General features: G+C 39.0%; 6 protein-coding genes across 7 annotated transcripts in view; 5 read left to right on the forward strand and 1 right to left on the reverse strand.

The window, feature by feature from the left end:
• Positions 1–4,812, forward strand: part of Elk (Eag-like K[+] channel) — a 42,730-nt gene extending 37,918 nt beyond the window's left edge. Inside the window, exons 15-16 of one of the 2 annotated variants that reach the window (XM_078176843.1) lie at positions 137–512; positions 1,167–4,812. In XM_078176843.1, the coding sequence (XP_078032969.1) occupies positions 137–512; positions 1,167–1,402 (612 nt within the window). In that variant the 3' untranslated portion in view covers positions 1,403–4,812. The remainder of the gene's footprint in view (positions 1–136; positions 513–1,166) is intronic. The other variant, XM_078176844.1, reaches the window with a different exon arrangement.
• Positions 4,813–6,290: 1,478 nt separating this feature from the next.
• Positions 6,291–8,734, forward strand: LOC144478645 (mitochondrial 2-oxoglutarate/malate carrier protein). Its single transcript, XM_078196725.1, has 6 exons — positions 6,291–6,569; positions 6,850–7,065; positions 7,172–7,302; positions 7,379–7,549; positions 7,626–7,725; positions 7,810–8,734. Exons 1-6 carry the CDS (start codon positions 6,511–6,513, stop codon positions 8,009–8,011), a joined length of 879 nt encoding a protein of 292 aa, XP_078052851.1. The 5' UTR covers positions 6,291–6,510; the 3' UTR covers positions 8,012–8,734.
• Positions 8,735–8,748: 14 nt separating this feature from the next.
• Positions 8,749–13,459, forward strand: Rev1 (Rev1 DNA directed polymerase). Its single transcript, XM_078196723.1, has 6 exons — positions 8,749–9,148; positions 9,222–10,629; positions 10,715–11,156; positions 11,215–12,676; positions 12,936–13,078; positions 13,266–13,459. Exons 1-6 carry the CDS (start codon positions 9,095–9,097, stop codon positions 13,414–13,416), a joined length of 3,660 nt encoding a protein of 1,219 aa, XP_078052849.1. The 5' UTR covers positions 8,749–9,094; the 3' UTR covers positions 13,417–13,459.
• Bur (GMP synthase burgundy) lies at positions 13,344–17,585 on the reverse strand. The gene is made up of 9 exons (XM_078196724.1): positions 17,458–17,585; positions 16,387–16,655; positions 16,089–16,301; positions 15,716–16,013; positions 15,091–15,568; positions 14,769–15,010; positions 14,530–14,700; positions 14,026–14,457; positions 13,344–13,940 (listed from the first exon to the last, which is right to left on the reverse strand). The coding sequence occupies exons 2-9, from the start codon at positions 16,605–16,607 to the stop codon at positions 13,839–13,841; spliced, it is 2,157 nt and encodes a 718-aa protein (XP_078052850.1). The 5' UTR covers positions 16,608–16,655; positions 17,458–17,585; the 3' UTR covers positions 13,344–13,838.
• A 542-nt stretch (positions 17,586–18,127) lies between these two features.
• LOC144467945 (cytochrome b5 domain-containing protein 1) lies at positions 18,128–19,161 on the forward strand. Its single transcript, XM_078176972.1, has 2 exons — positions 18,128–18,757; positions 18,835–19,161. Exons 1-2 carry the CDS (start codon positions 18,128–18,130, stop codon positions 19,159–19,161), a joined length of 957 nt encoding a protein of 318 aa, XP_078033098.1.
• A 714-nt stretch (positions 19,162–19,875) lies between these two features.
• Positions 19,876–23,357, forward strand: LOC144467538 (malate dehydrogenase, mitochondrial). Its single transcript, XM_078176389.1, has 6 exons — positions 19,876–20,035; positions 20,104–20,399; positions 21,133–21,390; positions 21,468–21,597; positions 22,240–22,442; positions 23,319–23,357. The coding sequence occupies exons 1-6, from the start codon at positions 19,876–19,878 to the stop codon at positions 23,355–23,357; spliced, it is 1,086 nt and encodes a 361-aa protein (XP_078032515.1).
• Positions 23,358–23,702: the final 345 nt, after the last annotated feature.

Below are 23,702 nucleotides of genomic sequence, written 5' to 3' on the forward strand. Positions count from 1 at the left end.
GCTTCCTGGTAAGAGAAACATGCTTGACCTCTTTGCACTCACCCTAGAATCGTCAAGAAATATATATCTTCGCTGCTGTAGCTCTATAATTTCCAACACAGATAAACGTATCGCGTAACCGATTCCATGCAAACAGGTGAGAAACGCAATCCAAGCTCTGCAGAATCTAACGTACTCGCCGCAAAGCAACCCTAATTTGCCGATGCCAACGACCAGAGGCAGCGGTGTACTGGCGCGAAGTTCGTCGCATCCGCCGGACGCAATCTGCTGGAACCCATCGGTGACATGGATGAGCGACGGATCAACGCAGACCGAATGGCCAGTGGATCTATTCGAGCTGTGGATTCGAGCGCATCCTCACCGAGTGCTCAGGATTCTCGAACTCGATCCAGACGTTCTTCTGAGGCAGCCACCGTCCCCGACACCCTCGCCATCGTCGCCGCCCCCGCCGCCCTACGAACCCCTGTCGCCTGTTGCCGGTACCCCGCCGCACTCGCCTACGCCGTCGCAAGGTAACATTTTGATAACAGAGAAAACTAACAAGGGAGGTTTCTCGGATATCCAATTAGTTTTGAAAAATGGTAGAAGTTATAATATCTCATCATCTTAGCTAATACGAATGTCATTCACCCGGAAATATTAATATTCCCTAGAAAAATGAAGTCGGAGTCCACTATTAATAATCTTTCTGTCCTACGTAAGAAACATGAGATTTTATAATTATTATTCGGATGAAAGAATGATGTTTTGAATTAAAATTTCTGAAAGGTATAGATGCATTAAAAGTATGTAGTTGAAGTAACTGTATAATATGATATACAAACAATACGCATGAAGATGTGTAATAATTAAGGAAACAAATATATTTTTAATTATGTCGATGTGCATTTCGAACTTCGGGAGGGGTGGTTAATAAAATGCTCAGCGTTCGCCATTACAATCAAGACTCAGGTTTTCCTCTTCTATTCCAATTACGTCTGCTACTAACACAGATGTATAAAATTCTAAAAAGTAAAATTGTCCGGGTGAATGACGCTCGTATTACTTAATAAAAGTTGGGATACTATAGCTTTTAAACGTTAGTTCTCCAAAACTAATTGGACATCTAGAGAACCTCCCCTTTGCGATGGATGCGGTGCAGAATAATGTCACTCATGTTTGAAAAGGAGATTGCTCCATTACGATTACAGGGCACGAGAGTTATGTTTTCGGCAACGGGCACGGAGCCCGACACATTCCTACCCGTTCATACAGACGAACGAATTCCACGTGGGACCCGGAGAACAAGTCGCACAGATTCAGCGCCGGCGACGCTGAGAACGTGTCCTACTACCAGGCGATGAACAACGTGCGAGGACTACCGGAGTCAAGGTCATTGAAATTCGATCCGTTCGACAAATGAACATCTCCGAGAGTAGACATATCAGATGATCAGGCAACGAGGAGCTAACCGACCGGCGAACTGTACGTACCCATGTTTTGTCACGCGGACACCGATCGAGCGCGAAATCGAGAAGCGATCGGCTATGAAAGCAGCAACGAGACCAGCTAGCGAGAAATCAGCTATTCGAATTGTTCTATGAAGCGTACTCTGTCTACCGGCGTCGTGGAATTCCTAAGGTCTGCGTGTGATCAATGGTCTGTATGGTCTAGGCGCGAAACAGAGATAGGCACAGCCTTAGTTTCATCGGTTCGATAGTTATGGACGAGGGCGCGGTCGAAATTACACCCTCGTTAACGTTATTTTATCGCAGCGCGGCTAGGGTGGCTCTCTCGCACAGTTGCAGCTAGAGCACCGGGCCGCTAATTCATTGCATTGCGAGAGGCGGTCGAGCGGGTTAAATGATTTTTAATGAACGACGGGAATATATGCCTTTATTCCCTCGAAACGTTTCTACTTGAACAAATTCGACGGCGGCTGGCCTCTCTGTAAGATCGGAACCTCTATTACTCAGGCACGTGTACAATCAAGAATTCGAATTTAAAAGTGTTTCAAACTTGCGATGCTGTTCGTGCAATGTTCTCATATTCGTAACCAACCGATTTCACCTAAACCTAACACGCGACGATCGACGAAATGTTTTTATATGAGATCTATTTTTTAACACCGATCCCACCACCCCTCCTCCGATGTGAACACGAACGTCGATGTAAATACGTATCTGGGAATACCTATTTTTCTTCGGAAAAATCTCGCTTGTATCATTCCATGTATGTACGTGTTGCTGTGATTTAATTAACCTAGTTATTGGGACGGTCTCGTTCAAGTTGTCGCGAGGTGTATCTAAAACGTGTTCTAACGAATTCGCCCTATAAATAAATCAACAGATCGCGAAAAGATCGGTAGTGTTCTCGGGAATCGATCGACAATGGGAATAGAGAATGGGAAGAACGTTTAACGTTTCATATCGCAGTCGTCTCCAGGAATGGGAGGACTTTAAAAATATCGAAGGAAGGGGGAAACTTTTTAGCGTAGCAATAACGTGCACAAGAGATTTCGATGATGCATCCGCCGACGTCCAAAATTAGTGTAATAGTCACTGTAAAGTAGCCGTTAAACTCGAACGTGTACTTGTTGCATTCGAATCCGTTGATTTCCTAGTAGATGACACACAATGTTGTCGTATGTATCATAGGGAGATATGTATTCGCGCGAGTGTACATCCAACTTGTAAGTAATACTTGAACGGATTTCATGTAAATAGTATACATACGTCGCTATCGGGAATATGTGATAAGGCACGGCTTTGGCCATGCACGACAATTGTATTTGTTCGTCTTCAATCGGCATTTGTGAAAATCACTTTCCGTTCTCGTCCCTGTTTATCGCAAAGGGTGCAACTTCGAACCTCGAGTGGACCTCAACAATGAAACAAGCTCGATAAGAAATCGATTTTTTGGTCAAGCAGAAATCCACGAAGAACGACATCGATACGTATCCAGTAATTATCGATGAAAGTCCACTCAAGGGTTGATAAACGCGAAAACATTATGCAATATTAGAGATCACCTTTCCCAGACCATAATCGAACCTTGTTATTTCATCGGAGACCAATAGGTTAATAACGTAGGAGAGGAAAAAGGTAAAAAAAATTAATTGCGATCGCAATAACATTGTGTTTTTACAAATGCCAATGGAAGTAGCTGTTTTATAAATATTTCATATATTTTGTTATACTATTTCTATGCTCCTCACCTTTATCGTTCAAGCTAAAACAACAACATCTCGTATAATGTAACGTTGTCTTAACCTACTTCATGTATTCTACACTACTTTTTACACTCTTCGAACGATGAGAATGGAAACGCTCGTCGTTACTAATATAATACAAAGAGAATGTCAATAAGCACAAAATACGATTAAATCATAACGCTCGAATCCGAGAAACTCTCGAGGACCGTTGGAAAAATAAAGGAGAAACAAAAACAGATAATAGGATGTATATTGTTGAACGAATTCGACGCTGTACTCATCGTTGGTACTAAACAAAAGAAACATGAACGACAAAAGATGGGAAAATTGCCTCGCCTTAGACCGCGACAATGTATGGATCATCGATGCATATACGTGCATACACGGACGCGTACGCAAAGTACGTAAGTACGCGCATAACTTTCCCCGTATAAACTTAGTTAATAAGTTAACGTCGAGGTGCGAGGATACCGAAGTTACGAGAAACCTTAGCTAAACTTAATTAAATTTTTTATCGCAAAGGTTTTTAATCGTACTAGTTTAGAGAGAACTTCGATGCAACGGCCTTAAAACGGAGATCTATTTTTCTCACTGCTCTTGAAAACTACCGAAAATGGTTAAAGAAATCAACAATACGCGATACATATACATATCTGTGTAACCGGCGCGACGACCATTGGTTTTCGTTTCGGGAGAGTATCGAATATCAAAACACTATGCTTGAACGCGTTTCACCGTCTGCCTCCGTTCCGAGAATCGGCAACGCGAAAAATCTCACCGTATTCAATTATTCAAATCCCTATATACTCAACTGTTTTCGAACGAAATATTATCGAACGAATCATTTATTCTAACCACGATCGAGAATGAATGTTTTAATGGCGTCGAGTACCCAGTTTATCATATCGCTTGTATCGATTACATCGGCTGGGAATTATTCATATATTGTATAAACACAGAAAACAAAGAAAGCTACAATTCTAAAACGATAGAAATATATTTCTAGTTACACGGTCTGGGAGCAGAGTTGGGCATTAATCGTTCATTAATTAATGAAAATATTGCAATCGATTGATCGAACAGAAGCTCACAATTGAATCGCATTAATCCTCAAAAATAGCAATTGATTTAATACGGTGATTAAAACATTAGTGGCTCATCCAATCGGTGATTAAACATTTAGTTTAGTTAATTGCAAGTGTATGCCGCTTAAATTATAAAGTTAATCGTTAATTGCGTTGAATATTGTCCAACTCTGTCTGGGAGTAACGAGATCCTGAAAGTATCTTTGTTAACGAATCTAGTTGCTTGATAACGTGCAGAAATTTTACAGAATGCTTTCACGGCTACCGTTTCAGTTTCTATCTTGTGCCTATTGTAAAAATCTTTTCTGCGATTGTTTAAAAAAAAAATACCGCGTTACATTAATGTGCGTATCACACTTTTTAATTACACAGAGAAATAACAATAAATAGCGAACACAGTCGACAAGTGCAAAACCAGTCTACATTTCGGAAATATTTCAAATGTTTGTAAATATTCTTGAATGCTTATTGTACAGTGTGCATCGTATAATTGGCATCCTTCGTTCATTCGTCTCATTATGACAACTGACAAATAAAAATAATCATTGAAATATAAAACCTCGTGTATCTTTCAACCTTGTCCAATTACCAATCACACTTCATTACACCCTGGATTAATTGAATAGATCTCGTCCAGCATGCATCGTTTGAAAAAATTTGCCATGAGAAGGATTACGTGAAATTCCTTAAAAGAGCGAGGTTCCTTAAAACCGGTTTATTCGATATCTTGATCGATATATCGATTGATTTTTCCAAACAATAGTCATCACTTACGTGGAAAGTACTCTAGAATTTTTTAGTAATTACTTATTTGCAGTTGGACGTCTTTTTCAACAAGTTTTCAGACATTTTTTGGAGAGAATGCAGCAGTCACGTTAAAACCGCCATTGCACATTCAACATGACATCTCTACTACAGTAGTTGCACGCCATCTCCGATAACAAGATTGCTAAACAATGATGTTCTGAGCTTTTTCAAAAATTATAATCATTTGTAAGTTATAACTTTCATAATTTTCTTACTCGATTAATTTTTCCATAGAGTTCCTTTTATTTTTCCGCACATTTGCAAACCACATTTTCAAATTGATATGCGCAGTGAATCACATGACCTGCGCCGTTACTACCGTGAGGTCCTTCTAGAGTAAAGTGTTATTTCGTTGTTGTTTCCAATAATTTTTGAAAGAATAGTTGGTAATTGGTGTGTCCTAATGAAAAACTTATACCATATCTACTCACCAGACTCAGGTGCATCGATTGTGGTAAGTATTTTCTGTTATTCAACTAAAAATTCGAAGGTATACGCTTTCAACTGTTCTGGGGCCAGCATGCCTATGACCTTGAAGCAATTCCAATACGTTTATCTAACTTTTTCTGCCGAATTAGCACTTTTTTTGTCTGTTTGCTGTGACTGCAACTGGTGAATATGTACAATTGCTTTTTTATAAATCACGGAATAACTCTCTTACTATGACTTGTCGGAAACAGGATAATAGATATGCATGCAGCGTAAGAAATGCAATTACGTTCCAGAAAAGCCGTATCGTCAACGGTACATTACATGCTCTTATCACGTGTAATAGATGATTTTATTGCACAAAGAAGAAACAAAAATTCAATGATTAAGTATAATCAAGAAATATTAATCCTTATTGTGCATTTATTTGTCTAAATAATGCTTTTAAAACTCTTGAAATTTCGAACGAGTGTAAACGCATGCAAGTGTGGGTGCAGCGCGCGCACATTCGACCATACATGCGCATGCGCAGAAATTTAATTTTCATTTCAATTTTATTAGAATTGTTTATTAATAAAAATTGCTGATATTTGCTATAGTACTTTATCTTGTTATCATTTTATCAACAGCGTTATACAGCGCTATTAATTTGTTTATTATTACGACTTGTAATTCGGTTTTCATTTAGTTTCCCTTTATCAGCTGTGCTATTGTCGGTACTTCGGCACTACAAGATGTCGCTAAACGTCCGGAATTTATACATATTTCAGCATGTATTGGGTAATGAAAGATGGAATTTGACTCGATAATCTTTCATTTAGATCAGTTCACGCCTCGTGACTAGTCAACGTTGCGGCGTGGCTTGTTTTTTTATTTTATCACTTTTGGATCCTCCTGTTTCTAAAACTCAACTCGTTTTAATAACGTTTTATAATCGTTCGGGTAATTGAATTGTTTCACTGATTGTTGAAGTGTCAGACAATACCTACTGTCAAAATGAGTAATCAAAAGACTGTGCCAAATGGAGTGAAGTTCCTTTTTGGAGGAACCGCAGGGTTTGTTCTATTATTTTTTTATTGTTGCTTCTTCAATTTTATTACTTATTATTAGCGTTAAATCTTTTAATTCAGGAAATATCACAATATTATTTAAAAGTTATGTAAAAGCGTTAGTTTCCATATTTTCAATGCTAAAAATATCTTTGTATGTTTTATACTATTTTTGAAACACTTCCTTGCCTCAAACCAATTTTTATTATGGTCATTATATTTGCTACGCATATCTACAGTCTGTAAAATCACAGATTCATATTCAACTTATCCTGTTTCATTTTAGAATGGCTGCAACATGTTTTGTTCAACCATTAGATTTAATAAAAAATAGAATGCAATTAAGTGGTACAAAAACATCCACAATAAGTATAGTATCTTCCATCGTGAAAAGAGAAGGAATCCTTGCTTTTTACTCAGGTTTGTCCGCTGGTTTATTGCGTCAAGGTACATATACAACAACCAGACTTGGCATATACAATTGGTTGTTTGAAATTGCCTCGTGAGTATATTACAGTAACTAAGCTATATTAGTAAATAAAATGTTAAGAAAGGCTCGAGAACTATATACATGAAATCTGTTATTATTCATTGTCTGGTATATTCAGAAAGAACAATCAATCTGGCTTTCTTGTCAAAGCATTGATAGGTAGTGCTGCTGGTTGTGTAGGAGCATTTGTAGGCACTCCTGCAGAAGTTGCTTTAATTAGAATGACGGCAGATGGCAGATTACCTGCTGGTATGTTCATAGTTTGTTTGATATTCTGTTAGGATATTTAGATTATTCCCTGCTCTGAACAGTCTTCTATTTTTAGCCGAAAGAAGGAATTATAAAAATGTATTTAACGCACTGGTTCGTATACTGAGAGAGGAGGGTGTTTTAGCATTATGGAGGGGAACTATTCCGACAATGGGCAGAGCCATGGTTGTCAATGCTGCTCAATTGGCCTCTTATTCTCAGACTAAAGAGGTTCTGATTAACACTGGTTCGTACAACTGCTAATGAGACCACCAAACAAGTAGCAATAGGTTGCCATAATTCTCTTATTATTTGTTGAGTAGGCTACTTTGAGGAGAATATTAAGTTGCACTTTGTTAGCTCCATGATTTCTGGTTTAGTAACAACAGCTGCTTCTATGCCAGTTGATATTGCAAAAACAAGGTAAATATGAAAGTACAAAAATAACTGCAGTAGTATGTCAATGTGAGAATAATATTGCATCTTTGCATGATGAATTCATTGCAGAATACAAAACATGAAAATTGTGGATGGTAAGCCTGAATTTAAGGGTGCAGTAGATGTTATAGTACGAGTTTGTCGAAATGAAGGATTGTTTTCATTGTGGAAAGGTTTCTTCCCTTACTATGCACGTTTAGGTCCACATACTGTTTTAACATTCATTTTCTTGGAGCAAATGAATTCAATGTATAAAAATTATTTCCAATAACTATGAATAGATCTTGAACTTGGCACTTGTATGTGTACACAGAGAATTAGTATCTGCAGAAATATTCCAATTTATACTTGACCTTGTCATCAGTTTTTCAACACCACATGTTTTTAGTGTAATATTTATTCTTCCAGTACACTGCATACTGTTAGATATTGTATGTTTTTTATACACATGCACACAATTCTAATCAGTTAAAAAAACATTTATTGTGCTTTTTTTATAGTATACAATTTTCTTGTAGTCTAAAGTCTCATAATTTTTTACGTACTGTTTCGTGAAATCGTTGTTTCAAACATGATCACAAATTATATTTAAGACACATGTCTAGTATTTTTATAATACATTTTAATGAACTTTGTTGATGAACAAAGAAACAGTACATTCTGTGGACATCCTTCTCAGAGATTAAATCGTTTGATACGATTTTTTATTTTTTACTTGTTGTTACAATAGAAAATATATATTTTATTGTTTTTGATGTATGCGAGTGTGGAAAGTTTTCTGCCATAATTCCCTAACCAATTCCAGTACACACAAATACATAGTACCCTAATACATTACTACCATTTTTTAAATTTGGATGGGTGAGAATGTAATGTAATGTAATAATCTATAGTCTAATCTGTATAGTTACTTATAGTTACTGCCAGTACACAATATTTAAATTGTATCCCCAAACAGTTGTTGAATAAATCGAAAAAATTATTTTTATATATACACGTGTCTCTACTCATTGCATATTTATTATTAATAAGGGGAATTTTCACAATGATACACGCAAAACAGAATAATAGTTGGTTTTAATATGCATTCATGTAGTTAATAATGGCAAGTGAAATGGCCTTACATTGTGGTCTAAATTGGACGCGATTATTTCTGCATGGGAAAGAGGTTCCTCCAAACAATTGCTCATTTACACAGTTCAATGCCCGGTAATGTATTCCGATTTTTCGAAACATTATGCCGACGTATGCAAATCGTATGTATCTAAAACTAGAATAAAATGTTTTATGAATGTACGTTCATTTTAGTTAGGTTACCTTATGTATTTTTGCATTTTATCTAATATTTTTAATAATGTCGAAAAAGAAAAAAGGTGAAGCATGGGGGGAAAATGGATTCGAAGATTGGGTATGTAAAAACAAATTTCTATATTTTTATAAACAAAATTAACAAGATTTTAGTTATAATATGAGAATTTTAGGGAGGGTATATGGCTGCGAAAGCTGCAAAATTGGAAGAGCAGTTTAAAAATGAGGCAACTAAAGAATTCAAAAATGCATCAAACCTTCTGGAAGGTGTAGCAATCTTTGTAAATGGCTATACAAATCCATCTGCAGATGAGCTTCGCCGTTTAATGATGGCACATGGGGGCATTTATCATCATTATATGAGACCTAAAGCCACAACTCACATTATCGCATCCAATTTGCCTTATTCTAAAATAGTATTATTCAGGAAAAGCCAGAGTCCAATGCCTATATGCAAACCAGAGTGGATTGTAGATAGCATTAAGGCTGGTAAACTACTGAACTTCCAAAAATATTTACTTTACTCGAATTGCACTGATACGCAACCACAATTAAAGTTTAAAAGAGTAGATGAATTAATGGGGTCAAATGTTACTGTGCATGATAACACGAAGAAAGGCAATGACCTCACCATTTTACCAAATGATAATGATAATGAAAGTAATACAATGAAAAGTATAGCCACAAATCAAGAAGTCTCGAATCCTATTGTAGCCCATGGTTCAAAAGAGTCTAATTCAACAAAAAATCCAGAATTCATATCAGAATTTTATAGTCATTCACGTTTGCATCACCTTTCAACTATGGGAGCAACTTTTAAAAATTATGTCAATGAGTTAAGGGATAAAAGTGATGGAAAATTTCCTGGACTAGTCAAATTGAAAGAATTTAGGGATTTAAAGTTACACCAGACCATGTCAGATTCCGAGAATAATTTTGAAGATGATATGTTCGATTTGGAAGAAGAGAATAGGGCAGATAGTAGTCAGGGAACAGTAATAATGCATATAGACATGGATTGTTTTTTTGTCTCGGTTGGTCTCAGGAATAAGCCAGAATTAAAAGGGCTGCCTGTTGCAGTGACCCATGCAAAGGGTAACAGGCAGGCTGTAGGTAAAGATAGTGCACAAGACGAGTTAGGGTCGTTATCAGAAATAGCGTCTTGCTCTTACGAGGCGAGGAAAGCGGGGTTGAAAAATGGCATGTTCCTAGGGGAGGCTTTGAAAATATGTCCTAATTTGAAAACAATGCCATACGATTTCGATGGATACACAGAAGTATCTTACATCTTGTACGATACTGTAGCATCGTACACGTTAAATATCGAAGCGGTCAGTTGCGACGAAATGTACGCTGATTGCACAAAAATATTCGAAGAATATTCTGTGACGCCATTGGAGTTTGCTGACGTGATTAGGCGAGAGATTAAGGAGAAGACAGGGTGTCCTGTGTCGACAGGATTCGGTAGCAATAAATTGCTGGCGAGGCTAGCAACTAGGAAGGCAAAGCCTGACGGTCAGTTTCATTTGAAACAAAATATCGATGCATGCATCGGCGCACTTGACGTGCAAGACTTGCCAGGTAAGAGATGAACAGGGTAGCTGATTAAGTATAGTTAGACAGACGTAGTTAATTTGCAAATGATTCATTTGATTGTTCGAATTAGGAGTCGGTTGGACTACGACGAACAAATTGCATTCCATGAACGTCCGCACTTGTGCGGAATTACAGACAATCTCTTTATCAATGTTGCAAAAGGAATTAGGAAAAAAGATGGGAGAAGTATTGTACAACATGTGTCGCGGAATAGATCATTCCAAATTAAATTTAGAACATGTTAGAAAATCCGTTTCTGCAGAAGTTAATTACGGGATAAGGTTCGAGAGCAATGAAGATGCGACAGACTTTTTGAAAAAGTTATCCGTCGAGGTATCCAATCGATTAAAAAGTATCAACGCCAGGGGTAGGGTTATTACTTTGAAATTGTTGATTCGTGCCAAGGAAGCACCGAAAGAAACTGCAAAATTTATGGGCCACGGATTGTGCGATTACATGACCAAATCAAAAAATCTTATCGCTTCTATCGATGATCCTGATATTATAGCAAAGTAAGTTGATCGGTTATCTCTATACTTTTTAAGTGCATTCATAAGTATATGCTTTTAGGGAAGTGATTACTCTCTGGAATCAAATGCTAAAAGTGCCTGAAGATGCTAGAGGCATCGGCATACAGGTGACCAAATTAGAGATATCAAAAATCAAATCTCGCGATATGACTTTGAAAAGTTTCGTCACGAAGAAGAGTAAAGATAATGGCAATCTTATGGATTTCATAAAAAAATCTTCCGTTCCATCAACATCCGTTTCTTCAACTTTCGTTCCATCATCTTCCGCTCCATCAACGTCCGTTCCTTCAACTTTCGCACCATCAACATCCGTTCCATCAACATCCGTTCCTTCAACATTCGCATCATCAACATCCGTTCCATCAACTTCCGCTCCATCAACATCCGTTCCTTCAACATTCGCACCATCAACATCCGTTCCATCAACTTCCGCTCCATCAACATCCGTTCCTTTAACTTCCGCTCCATCAACATCCGTTCCTTCAACTTCCGCTCCATCAACATCCGTTCCTTCAACTTTCGCTCTATCAATTTCGAAAAATATAAACGACGATCAAAAAGATGTAGTTGCTTCTTACGTAGACGAGGCTGTTCTTTTGGAACTTCCGGAAGATATTCGGAAGGAAGTTATCGATGCTCAAAAAACAGAGAGGAACGATAGGGAAGGATCGAGTACCGGTGCCTCAAAAACTGCGAAAAAATCCGAAAACCAAGTGCGAACATTGACAGAAAATTTTTTTAAACAAACTAAGCCGGGAGTTTCGAGGCCGGCGAAGGTGGAGATGCCGCCTCTGCAGGAAATAGATATGGCCGTATTAATAGAACTTCCGGAGGATATACGAAACGAAATTCTTAACGAGTACAAAGATAAAAAGAACGGGGTTAACACGACAAAAGAAGAGAGTAATGTAGCAGTTAGTTCGAACACAGTATCGAACGCAGTACAACCTAATCGCGACGAGGATATAATAAATTTTTCGCAAGTCGATCCAGAATTCTTGGCCGCGTTGTCGGATGATATGAAACGCGAAGTTGAAAATTATTGTACAGCTAAGAAGTCGGCACAGTCTTCGAAAACGAAGAAAGAGGAGCCGGTACGCAAATTCGGAGGAGGATTGTTAACGAGGAATGAGAATGTCGTGAAAGGAAGCAAAAAGACTGAGCGTAAAACGAAGAGCAGTGGTAAAAATTCGAAAGCAACGTCGACGAAAAATGCTAAAAAGAAAGGGATATTGGACGCGTTTAAAGCTAAACAGACTAAAAACGATTGTGAAAGTATACCGGTTCGGAATGATGGCACAAGTGCCGGCAATGGTATTTCGAAGTGCATATTGCCATGCTTGAGTGAAATCGGATCAACGAATGATCGAGTTACCGGAGACGAAGCCGAGGCCATACTCTCTCATAATCGCACTATTTCGGAAGACAATGAAAGTTCAATTCAACATCAAGACATTTTAATTGATCTTGTAAATCGCTTACTTAATCTACCTCTAGAACAGGTAGTTTTATGATTAAGTTATCGTTATAAATCGATAGTTATGGTAGTTTTGTTTGGTGAAACACGTCTTCATCGGAAAGCATAGAAAATGTTCTTTTTACTATTTAGCGATAGTGATTGGTAGTGATCGTCGCATCATCGTGTTAAATTTCGATCGAGTTACATTTTACGGGGCACAAGGGATATACATGCTCGATAGTTATGCTATCCTTTTTACATCGGCTGTAGGATAAATACAAATGTAAAATACACGGTTGCAGGTGAAGATGCAGATACAAATATGGATCACTAATTCTAAGATCGTGAACGAAGTAGATTTTTTATCACTCGCAACATTTCTCAGCATGCTTCCAGAGAAGAGACGCATCGAAGATTTACATATTTTATTGAAAACCATGCATAGGTATTACCTATATTGTATGCAAGATTCGTGGTTTCACCCGTGTCGTAGCAACGGGTGGATTATTCAGTGATATACAACACATAGGATTCAGGGAATAGTTGTCGTTTTACTCAGTTGCGATCTTTGATAAATAAAAATGGTATTAAAGACATAATACATTAACTTATTTATGTTCATATTCTTCTAGATGTATGACAAAAACTGGAAATTGCATTTGGCATAGGACATACAGGAAAACAGTAAAATACGTTCAACATTATATGCAGATCGAATATAACAGCAATCTAATGGTACCACCAATCAAATGCAATCATTTGCAGTGTAACAATGATATATAATGTAAATTTCTCGGAATTGAATAAATTAATATTTTTACAATGAGGTTAATAAGAAACCTATTTACAAGCAAATATGATACTTACCTTCAATTTCATTGAACACAGTATCAGTATCGGTATCATTGTTCGTTAGTTCGTTCTTTCTCTCTTTATCTCTCTTTTTTTTACGATTTTTCGAGTTCTTTGCTTTTCATCTTTTTTTTCATCAGTTAACACATTAATTTACAATCGAGAACATACGATTTTTTGAAAGAAGATTTTGCTCAAAGGTTTTATATAAATCGGTAAGAAGTCAAACCTCGAATTCGTACGTATTTTTGTAATATATATATATATATTTTTAAATATACTTTTTACTTTGTAGTCGTTACGCGCAGGGATGGTGAAAAAATAGAAAGGGTTGAGTTAGGGATGAGCGTTTACTACTCCCATTCGGTAGTTCCCGGTGGTTTAGATGTTAAGTCGTACAAAACACGCGAGATACCGGGTATCATAGATATTTCGATCACCATTTTTTTCACCACCTGTTGAACAAACAGAAACACATATCGATTAGCATAAAAATTGTTCCGATGTTGCAATAATTATCTAAAGATTGCTCAAACTCACATTCATCGACAGATCCTTGCCCGGAATAGCCGGAGTGCCAGTCATGAAATCATTAGTACAGAACGGCCTAAGAACGACTGAACGTTGACATGAAGGTATCCGAGAGACAGCGTCACGATCAAAATGTATAGGAATTAAAACTACTGGCATTTGACTGACAGACCCCGTACATCTATGATCGTATAAGACATGATTTGCTACATAATCCGCTTCCCGGAGTGTTGCTATCACGTTTGACGTCAGATGAGTCGGTGTGATGTCCGTCACTGGATGGTGCAATTGAGATCCGAATATGTAACACACGCGATTCACGTTGTGACATACACGCGGGATCAGTTTCGCGAGGAACGTTAAGTCCTGCCATTCTATTCCTTCTGACGTGTTCTCTTCGCTGGACAAACCTACGACGTAGCTATAACTCCTTCGGTCTCCCTGGCAACACAATTGATTGCAATTACAGTATGATGTCTTCCAACGATCACTAGTATCTTCTCGGTTACCTACCTGTACTCCTACACTTCGTATAGGCAATAGAGTTGCAGCGATGTGACGACGACTCGAAATTTGTCGCAAATTCTGGCGTTCGACGTCACTGGTCGCACTTTCCACACGATTCAGCAATCCGTGCTTCTTCTTGAGCATTTGCTCGTATTCTGCCATTATTTTCACTATTACCTGTAAACAAGAGAACGTAGAACAAAGGGAAACGGATATAGTTCTGTTGGCAAAATAAAGATGATTACCTGTGTTTCCGAAAAGTCTTTATCCATGTAAGGCTCATCCGCGCAGAGAATACGTACTGCGAGCCCGGGACCAGGGAATGGGTGTCGACTTACCGTCTCGACCGAAAGTCCGAGTCCGCGTCCTAGTTGTCTAACTTCGTCTTTGTGAAAGTCTTTCAAGGGTTCTACCACGCGCCCTTGTGCTCTTAACGCCCTTACCAAATCGCTATCGTTGTGATGTGTTTTAATCGCGTCCGCTTTACCTAGACGAAACCATGGCATTCCGCGTGAATCTTCATGAAAGTATATCGAGAATATCCAATCAACGATTCTGGTTACTTACCACTGGCTGTTGCGTTTGCGCTTTCTATCAGATCAGGCCTGAGGGTGCCTTGTCCCAGAAACACGTCCTCCGTCTTCAAACCCATCTCCGCCATCACCTCGTTCGCTATTTTTACAAATACATCACCGATGATTTTCCGTTTTTCTTCGGGGTTAATAGTCGCGCACAGCATTTTGGTTAATCTGGTTCTCGGGGTTGTAGCCGTGCCACATATCCCTTTATTGTTTATAGCGTTTGCGTTGGCTATCGGGGGGACGTTGTCCAAGGGAACGGACGTAGTCCCTTGCATAAAATAGTGTGCGGCATTGACTACTTTTAATCGAATTCCCAATTCTGCCAAAGTCTTCTCCACATACTCCGTCTCCCCTTTCCGCATGAAGCCGTTATTGATATGCAAGGCTATAACTTGCTCCTTGTTTAAAGCTCTACGTAACAGTGCTGCGCATACCGTGGAATCCACACCTCCGCTCACTAGCAACTACGATCATTTATTATTAATTTTAATCGACATTCGATCATTTGGTATAGTTTATCATTTATTTTATATTTTATTTATTTGGACAACTATTGAAAATTTTATGGATTTAACAGAAAACTGAATAACAGTACGTTGGTAGTGCCTTACCACAATTTTCTTGTTGCCAACTGTGTCCTTTATATATTGAATACATTGTGCTTCTCTATCATGAAGCGTATAATTGCCGGAGAGGCGGGCAATGGAGAACAAAAAACTGCGCAACATCGTTCTGCCATTAGATGTAAGATCTACCTCGGGGTGGAACTGAACCCCGTACAAATTCATTTTTTCGTTTGCTATTCCTGCTATAATGTTCGTCGATCTGGCAATAACACAAAAGTCATCGGACACCCTATCTATACTATCACCATGTGTTAACAGTACTATTTGTAATCTCTCCAAGCCCCTACGATGACAATCGATTATTTAGAAATCAAGGATGTCAGAAAACGAGGGATGAGAAATTTTCGGGTCTACTTACTTAAACAATAGGCACTTGGGATCTACCTCGACTGAAAACTGTCCATCTTCACGACCATCTTTTTGTCTTACCGTACCACCGAACTCTTTGTTCATCATTTGCATCCCATAACAGATACCTAATACCGGAATTCCTATTCTAAAGATATCCGGGTCGTATCCAGGAGCATCCTCTGCATAAACTGAATTTGGCCCTCCAGAAATTATAATAGCCCTACAATTTCATCAACAATTGATAATTTGAATTGAAAAGTATTTTAATCACATGAGATGTCTCTCGATGATTATTGTTTTCTTACTTATAGCCTTTTTCTTGGAGGGTAAATGCTGGTGTCTCAAGGGGTAGAATTTCACTGTAAACATTTAGTTCACGGATCTTTCGATCTATCACTTTACCATACTGTGACCCTGCATCCAAAATGGCCACTTTCTCATCATTGCTTCCCGTGTCCATTGCTGCTTCATCGGCTCCATTATTTCTCTCTGCGCGACACAATGATCCGTACGCGCTCTTTTCCATTTCAGAATTTCGTATATTGCTATTGCTATTGCTATGATTTCACCAACCCTACAAGAATTTAGAGAAACATATTAGAGTATTGATTAAACCAATGTGAAACAACATAGTTTTAGAGTAGGAAATGACTTGTTAAGTTTCACAAACACCTTATAAATATAACACATTATCAAAGGCAATTGAATTAGGATATGGTAAAAGTATAGTCACTAAAGGGTACCAATTTCTTAAATATCCATAAAATTAACCTGTTATAAATAAATAAACTTTTATAAATATTTATGCTTCTAGTTATAATCCTATTTTAGTACAAAAGGTCATTCTGCATCACTGTGGTGTGATAATAAAAATAAGTGCAGAAATTATAAACAAATTACTGGTTGAAAACAAACAAATTATATGTGCTACCATAAATGCATTATGTGTTGGTTTCCTTTAGTGAAATTGGATCACTGGTAATTTGTATACTATATGCATAAATATTCCAAAAAATTTAACGGAATCAAGTGGCACATTTTCGAAGAGCAACCGAAGATGTTGTTTCATGTGAGTACAACGTGCTATTATAGTGTGTCACAGTTCAACTACTAGTTCTGACAACTACTGTACACTCAGAATATTAGAATGATTTTCCGAGTACATAGAGAGGGATGTGGACGTGCCGTCGGAATCGATTGATCAACAAAGAGGATGACGTTCGTGAAAAAAATTGTTGGACGTAATGTTTAGCAAGAAATAAATAACCGGCCGTAAATCTTACGAGCACGTTTCACAGAAACGAGAGTATTACGATAATTCCGCCGTCGTACCAATCGTACTTCCAAAGGCTCTTAAAACGTATCGAAAGACTTACCAAATAATACGAGGCAGAGAATATTTCACGTGTAAATCACCAAGTAACGTAAAATTAATTACAGCAAAACAGAATGTGCACTCTCTGGACGAGGCAGCCATTCAATCGCCTGCAATAGCCACAATAAAGTGCCTGCCTTCATGTTGGAAATAATAGTAGTACCCAACACTATCGCGCGAAAGTTACTATGATCCTTTGTTGTCCGGCCAATTTTCAGTGGCTTCTGTAAGAATATTCTTGCTCGGACATTATCCGCACACGAGTACTACACGGATACCTTAATAATCGTCCGTTTAAAGGTTCATCGATGAATCAGTTCCGTCGAAATCTAACATTCCTCCGATCCTGCTAGGAATTTTATCGAATGGAGATATCGTGAAGTTAGCAGAGAACAACGTTTATTGAGCAATGTTTTTTGGGTATGCTTTAGGATTTCGTTTACCATTCTTTATCTATTTATACACCATACACTCCCAAGAATGCAATAACATTATGGTAAAAGCGGTAACTGTAATAATCAATAAACCAAGTAACAGCGATCCGTGCACCGAAATCACGGACACCGAATATATCGAAACGAGTGTTAATTTTAAAGAGAAACAGCTATTACAATATTTTAGCATGCGCGAATGAATAGGGAGCTTTAACGGAATCTCGTGCAACCTTGCGAATGATTACGATGCAAAAAAACAGTGGATTCCCAAATAATAGCAACGCGATGTCTGTGCGCAATGACCGTGGATGCGACACGAGTTCAGGTGGTCAATGCCATCCAACGAGATCTTTAGGAAATCATAAGAAAATGTCATTCGTGAGTAAATCCGTTTCCAGCATAGGGAAGGTGCTTCGAACGTCGGCTTATGTTCCAACCGGGCCTGAAATCGTTCGCGTGAAGTATTATCTACCGTCGGAAGTGGCGGTGCATAATAGCGCGATTGATTGTTGGGTCTCGTACAATGGCGGAGTGTACGATTTGACTGATCTTTGCAAGAAATGGGCCGGCACGAGAGAGATTCAAGTGTTATTGGCTCATGCCGGTAAGGATATAAGTCACTGGTTCGATCATGAGACAAACGACATCAAATATCACGTGCACCCCGTTACCGGAGTTTTGGTACCCTATTGTCCTCACGGTCCAATACCGGATGTAATTCCTCACGTGGTTCCTGCGAGCTCTTGGCGGCCACTGGACAAATGCCCCTGGTGGCTCGACGAAAGGTACAAGAAGGGCTGCCTCACCAAAAATCCCCGGCCCTGTCGAATTTTGAATACGCTTACCGGAACGGAAATCGTGATGATGGTAAAAAATGGCTCCTTCGGCCCCGTCCGAACGGGAACGGTCCGAGATCGATACGTAAACGAGAATTTGAAACACAGGTTTGCGAGGAAGACACCGTTAAACGTATCCAGAAACGCGCTCTTATTTATAACGCGAACGGCAGATACTACACGTGGAAATTCGAGGGAAAGGAGCTGGACCTGAACTCGACTTTGACAGAGAACGGCATTCCAGACGAACGTGATCGTTTCGTTGTGTGCGGCCTTCCCGACGATTACTACGTCCCTTGTCTCATGTGTTATTACAACGATAAATGTGTCTGTAACGAGGACTATGTAAAAAAAGAAAATGTAAACGAGCGGTACGTGAACCCGCAGTACCCAGACGAACGGTACGAGGACAAGGAATACGGGAGAGACGAATAGAAATTTTCGTGAAAAGTATCTAGTGAAAAAAAGTTGTTTCCCTAGGATGGAAGTTTCCTACAGTATCGTCCGCGTAGTCTCGAATATTGCAGCACAGGTGGCACCACGGTCTCTTGCTGCGGCACGCCTTTGATCTAAAATTCTATTCGATATATGTATAGTCAATTCTCCCTAATTGTCCTTCAGCTTGTGAACAGAAATGGGCAATTTGTGAAGAGGAAATACGATTATAGAGTATTTCCTCTTCCTAAATTGCCCATTTTTGTTTACGAGTTGAAGGGTAATTGGGGAGAATTTACTGTAGTCGTACAGTTACAGATTCAGAGTAACTTTTACATTTTTAGCGATATTTAAACAAAAAAATTAACAAAACGATATATTTATATTTTTCTATATTAGAAATAGTAGAAAATATAAGTATACAAGTATAGTCTCCTCTTGGTCTTTGTTGAGGTATCAGTAAAAATCTAAAAATTACTTTTAGTTTATCATTATTCGCGCCACTCTTTATTTCTTTAAGCGTAGTTTATTATCAGCGTTTCGCGATAATTAACCTTCGCATCTATCGCATCATTTCTCGGTGAACCGCCCTTAAAAATCGAAGATCGATTCGATCATGTGTCGAACTCTATCTCGAACCAAGTGTCAAGTATTCTTCCTTGCTGATATCAAAATATCTAGTGTATCTCGATAATTCTAATAAAATGACACAATATGATTCAGTCGGTGATTCTGATATCTCGAAAATTGTTTCCGAAGCTTTTACACACTGTGCTCGAACAGAATGTCCCACGAATATGGCACCCTGTTCAGTTCAGATCATTTTCTTCAAAGTCGATGAAAGTAGCAATCCTCGGCGCTACCAGTAAAACCGGTAAATATATTAGGTTACGCATCCGAAACTTTTCCACATTGTATATTTATCGCGTCTGTCCGTCGTAGGTAGTTATCTATCGTTATTTCTAAAACGATCCTCGTGGATAGACGAACTGGCCATTTACGACAACACGTGCACTTACGGTCTCGCATGGGATTTGAATTACATCGACACGAAGTGTAAGGTTAGCACATGCAGTTCATCGGAAGCCTGTCTACGGCGAACGCTCGAAGGAACGAAAATCGTAATGATCGTTGCCGATCGAGTGATCAGGAAAGACACGGGCCTTGATGAAGTGTTGAGACGCAACGCCGACATTTTGTCGGACTTGCTGCCAAGCGTCATTAAATATTGCCCGCAGGTAAACCAGCATTCCTCATTCGAAGCTGCATTACAATGTTGGTAGAAATTAATATGCAAACGATTATTGCTACCCGTTTCTTAACGACCCGTTCTCCCCGTAATTTCACTTACCTGGGTGGACATGTGTACGAACGTTATCGAGTAATATCGCCTGAAAGAAACTGGGGGTAATGAGGATATAAATCCGCGATTTCCTTTTATTAAATTGCATATCGGGAAACCTTTTACCGCTTCATCTTCAATTAATTCTACCGTTAAACTAGCCGGCATTAAGCGGCGTTGTTTGTTTAATCCCCCGTGCTTCCTACACCGATATATCGGATCGGTGAATCAACATTCGTTCTAGCGGCTCCCTTATTAGTCACTTTTAGTGACCACCCTGCTCATGTAAAATTTATACGCGCACGACAATGAGTATGCGATATGGGACCGAAAAATGGCGGAACGCCGCGCTGAATACGACCACCGCTTCTTATGTGTAGCAGTTGACCTCGGCTTTTAACGCCCTCGCAGTTTCATTAATTACAAGCCGGCTGTTTTCGACATTCTTCGTGACAATCTCGACGAGGACACGGACGTTTCTCGCATCGATCCTCGCCCGTTCCCGCAGCCGTAGCCGGTTCGCGTTTTCTTTACGCGTTTTGCAAATTTATCTGCTGCCTAAATTCGGCGGGGCTTGTCTCCGCGAATCTCGCAAACTATCGGCGGTACATTGATTTCTCGTTTCTCAGGCGATGGTCGCGGTGGCAATGTATCCGATAAACAGCTTAATACCGCTGGCCATGGAAATGTACAAAAGAGCCGGGGTCCACGAGTACAATCGACTTTTTGGTGTAATTAGCCTCGACTGTCTCAGGGCGAATAGTTTGCTGGCGGAGGTTGTAGGTGTCGAGCCAGAATGCGTGTCGATACCCATGATCGGTGGAAGCTGTTCAAAGACGTGCGTGCCGATTTTTTCGAGGGCGAAACCTTGCAACATGATATCCCAGGTTACCTGCGTCTTGTTAACTCGTCGCTAGATTTCTTCCAGCACGTCGGCTCGGTAGTTAATCGATTAATCGATTAGGCAGAAGCTAGAAGATTAACAAGGGCCGTGAGATCCATCGACGAAGAAATATCGAAACGGGACGCAAAGGGTACCGCGTCCATTGCCACGGCCTTCGGAGCAGCTAGATTTTGCATGTCTCTTTGCAAAGGTATGCGAACACGCCACCCACAGTTGCTTAAAGTGATGCACTGCCGTGAATGGGACACTCTTGTTTAGGACAACTTGTTTTCGATGACAAAAAATCTAAACGACTTATCCAATATTAACTTGAAATAGTTCTTTTGCGATAAGAATGCATAGAGGCCATCAGCACTTTTTACGTCAACTTGCTTTATTTTCAAACGTTTTAAAAAAACGCATTTTATTTAATTTATCAATTGCTTACATTTAATGGCACAGTGTAACGACATAAAGTAACATTAGTCCAGGAAAAATATTATATATGACCATAACACGAAATGTTACCATTTCTTCGTGACGAGTATACTCGTTAGAAACATCCAACTAATAATAGTGTTCTATTTAAATAAAATTACTAGTGTAATTACTGGACTGCGGATCCTTCTGCAAAATAAGTATTTCCTACATCTAGTGTAGGGAATACGGGCCATTTTGAAATTAATATATCGACATTTTCCAATTCTTTAAATGTTTCTGCTAATTCAAATAGAAACTACTCATTTCTGTCATGAATTTATAAAATTCGCAGTCTAATAATAGATAGAGATAATTTCGATACGTGACCCATTAGTGCTAGTTCTCCCTTACGTTTCGTTGTCATTTCGTTCAGCTTTGCGTCATCAACGCGGCGTCGTGGAACACGCCTACGTCCGATCCTGCGCGATCCCGGAAATTCAATATTTCGCTTCCCCCTTGGAATTGGGCCCGGATGGCATACAAAGGCATTTAGGCGTTCCGCCTCTGAACGATTATGAGTGCAACCTCCTGAAAGCAGCCATTCCCGCTTTAAAATCTGCCATTCTACTCGGAGAGGTAACTTTCGATTTTCCCGCGTTTACGCGCCCGAACCGATTTATATCATCCGTTCGGGCACTCATCGTTTACGCAACGGTTCCGTTCAGATAAACATTGTCGCAGATATAAAGATCCAATTGTTTATGTGTAACGTCGCGGATCATTTCAACACGCAACGTTTTAGACATTTGCCGTTTCCGACATTCTTCATTAGAAATGTTTCGTCTCAGTAACACACGTTCGTATGATATGTATTAAGTTAAATCTTGTTAAAAATGATACATGTGATGCAATCAAATTTGATACGAATAACGAAAAATTAATAGAATTAGTAAGAAATTATAGATTTGCGATTGATGAGACAATAATGGTAATGTAAAATATTCTCTGTCAACTTTTCTCTTTAACGTTTTGTATACAGCATAATGACGTTCTCTTTCTCTATCCTATCTTTTTCACCTAATAATATTGCCATGTAGCACGGATCTTTTATAGATAAATGTGTAAATATTTTTAACCGATAACTCTGTGACTGTAAGTCGTCTGGTATTATCTAATTAATGTTCCGATCTCTAGTGCTTTGTATCAGTAGTGTTTCAAATTGTATAATTTCTAACTATCTATACAATTTATTTTCGCAAAGTATTTTCTTATAAATGTGTAAATCCTGTGCAATTCAATTAATGGATTAACTTAAATTTCTTGAAATCGTGACTCGCTGCGTTTTCCCTTATAGCCAGAGAATTAAACGAAAGAATTGTTATAGCTGTCGTTGCCTAACGTGGACTAATGATGTAAGTACTAGCTGCAAATGTCTGAACCGAACCGCTCCGTAAACGTTCCGTGCCTGGGTCGATGATATAAATCGGGCTTTAACTGTTCGCTGTTCCACAGGGTCTCGCACTGGGAACCAGTCTGATCGAAGGGAAGTAATAGAAGGCATCATAGTTTTTCCGCGGGAATTATAGAGCGCGTCGATGAATTCGAGTGACTTTCACAAACAAGGCTGCGGAGTTTATTTTATAGGTCGTCGGAGAGTCTCTCGCCGCTAATTCCCACGTGTACTCTAATGAGCAAAGTCGGCCAGTCCAGTTAGCCAGCTGGCTTTTTTTTCTTTATCGACGACTATCAAAGTGGTACACGGGCCGAACGTACGCGGTCGGCACGTCGTGTGCGTATCGCAGACTGAAAAGAGACCGAAAAAGAGAATCGGTTCGCCGATCTTGAAATTCCGTCTGTAATTCTTTTTCTCTTCACCCGCTGTGCCTCCGCCGTTTC

Source organism: Augochlora pura, chromosome 3 (assembly GCF_028453695.1).
Source record: "Augochlora pura isolate Apur16 chromosome 3, APUR_v2.2.1, whole genome shotgun sequence".
Lineage (NCBI taxonomy): Eukaryota > Metazoa > Arthropoda > Insecta > Hymenoptera > Halictidae > Augochlora > Augochlora pura.

Coding starts and splice junctions, on each gene's coding strand:
- LOC144478645 (XM_078196725.1), top strand. CDS start 6,511: ATGAGTAATCAAAAGACTGTGCCAAATGGAGTGAAGTTCCTTTTTGGA. Junction 7,066..7,171: donor TGGTTGTTTGAAATTGCCTC/GTGAGTATATTA, acceptor TGGTATATTCAG/AAAGAACAATCAATCTGGCT. Junction 7,726..7,809: donor GTTGATATTGCAAAAACAAG/GTAAATATGAAA, acceptor AATTCATTGCAG/AATACAAAACATGAAAATTG.
- Rev1 (XM_078196723.1), top strand. CDS start 9,095: ATGTCGAAAAAGAAAAAAGGTGAAGCATGGGGGGAAAATGGATTCGAA. Junction 10,630..10,714: donor TGACGTGCAAGACTTGCCAG/GTAAGAGATGAA, acceptor TGTTCGAATTAG/GAGTCGGTTGGACTACGACG. Junction 11,157..11,214: donor GATCCTGATATTATAGCAAA/GTAAGTTGATCG, acceptor ATATGCTTTTAG/GGAAGTGATTACTCTCTGGA.
- Bur (XM_078196724.1), bottom strand. CDS start 16,607: ATGGAAAAGAGCGCGTACGGATCATTGTGTCGCGCAGAGAGAAATAAT. Junction 16,302..16,386: donor CTCCAAGAAAAAGGCTATAA/GTAAGAAAACAA, acceptor ATGAAATTGTAG/GGCTATTATAATTTCTGGAG. Junction 14,458..14,529: donor TACGAAGTGTAGGAGTACAG/GTAGGTAACCGA, acceptor TTGTGTTGCCAG/GGAGACCGAAGGAGTTATAG.
- LOC144467945 (XM_078176972.1), top strand. CDS start 18,128: ATGATTACGATGCAAAAAAACAGTGGATTCCCAAATAATAGCAACGCG. Junction 18,758..18,834: donor GAACGGAAATCGTGATGATG/GTAAAAAATGGC, acceptor TTTGAAACACAG/GTTTGCGAGGAAGACACCGT.
- LOC144467538 (XM_078176389.1), top strand. CDS start 19,876: ATGATTCAGTCGGTGATTCTGATATCTCGAAAATTGTTTCCGAAGCTT. Junction 20,400..21,132: donor TCATTAAATATTGCCCGCAG/GTAAACCAGCAT, acceptor CTCGTTTCTCAG/GCGATGGTCGCGGTGGCAAT. Junction 21,391..21,467: donor CTTGCAACATGATATCCCAG/GTTACCTGCGTC, acceptor TTAATCGATTAG/GCAGAAGCTAGAAGATTAAC.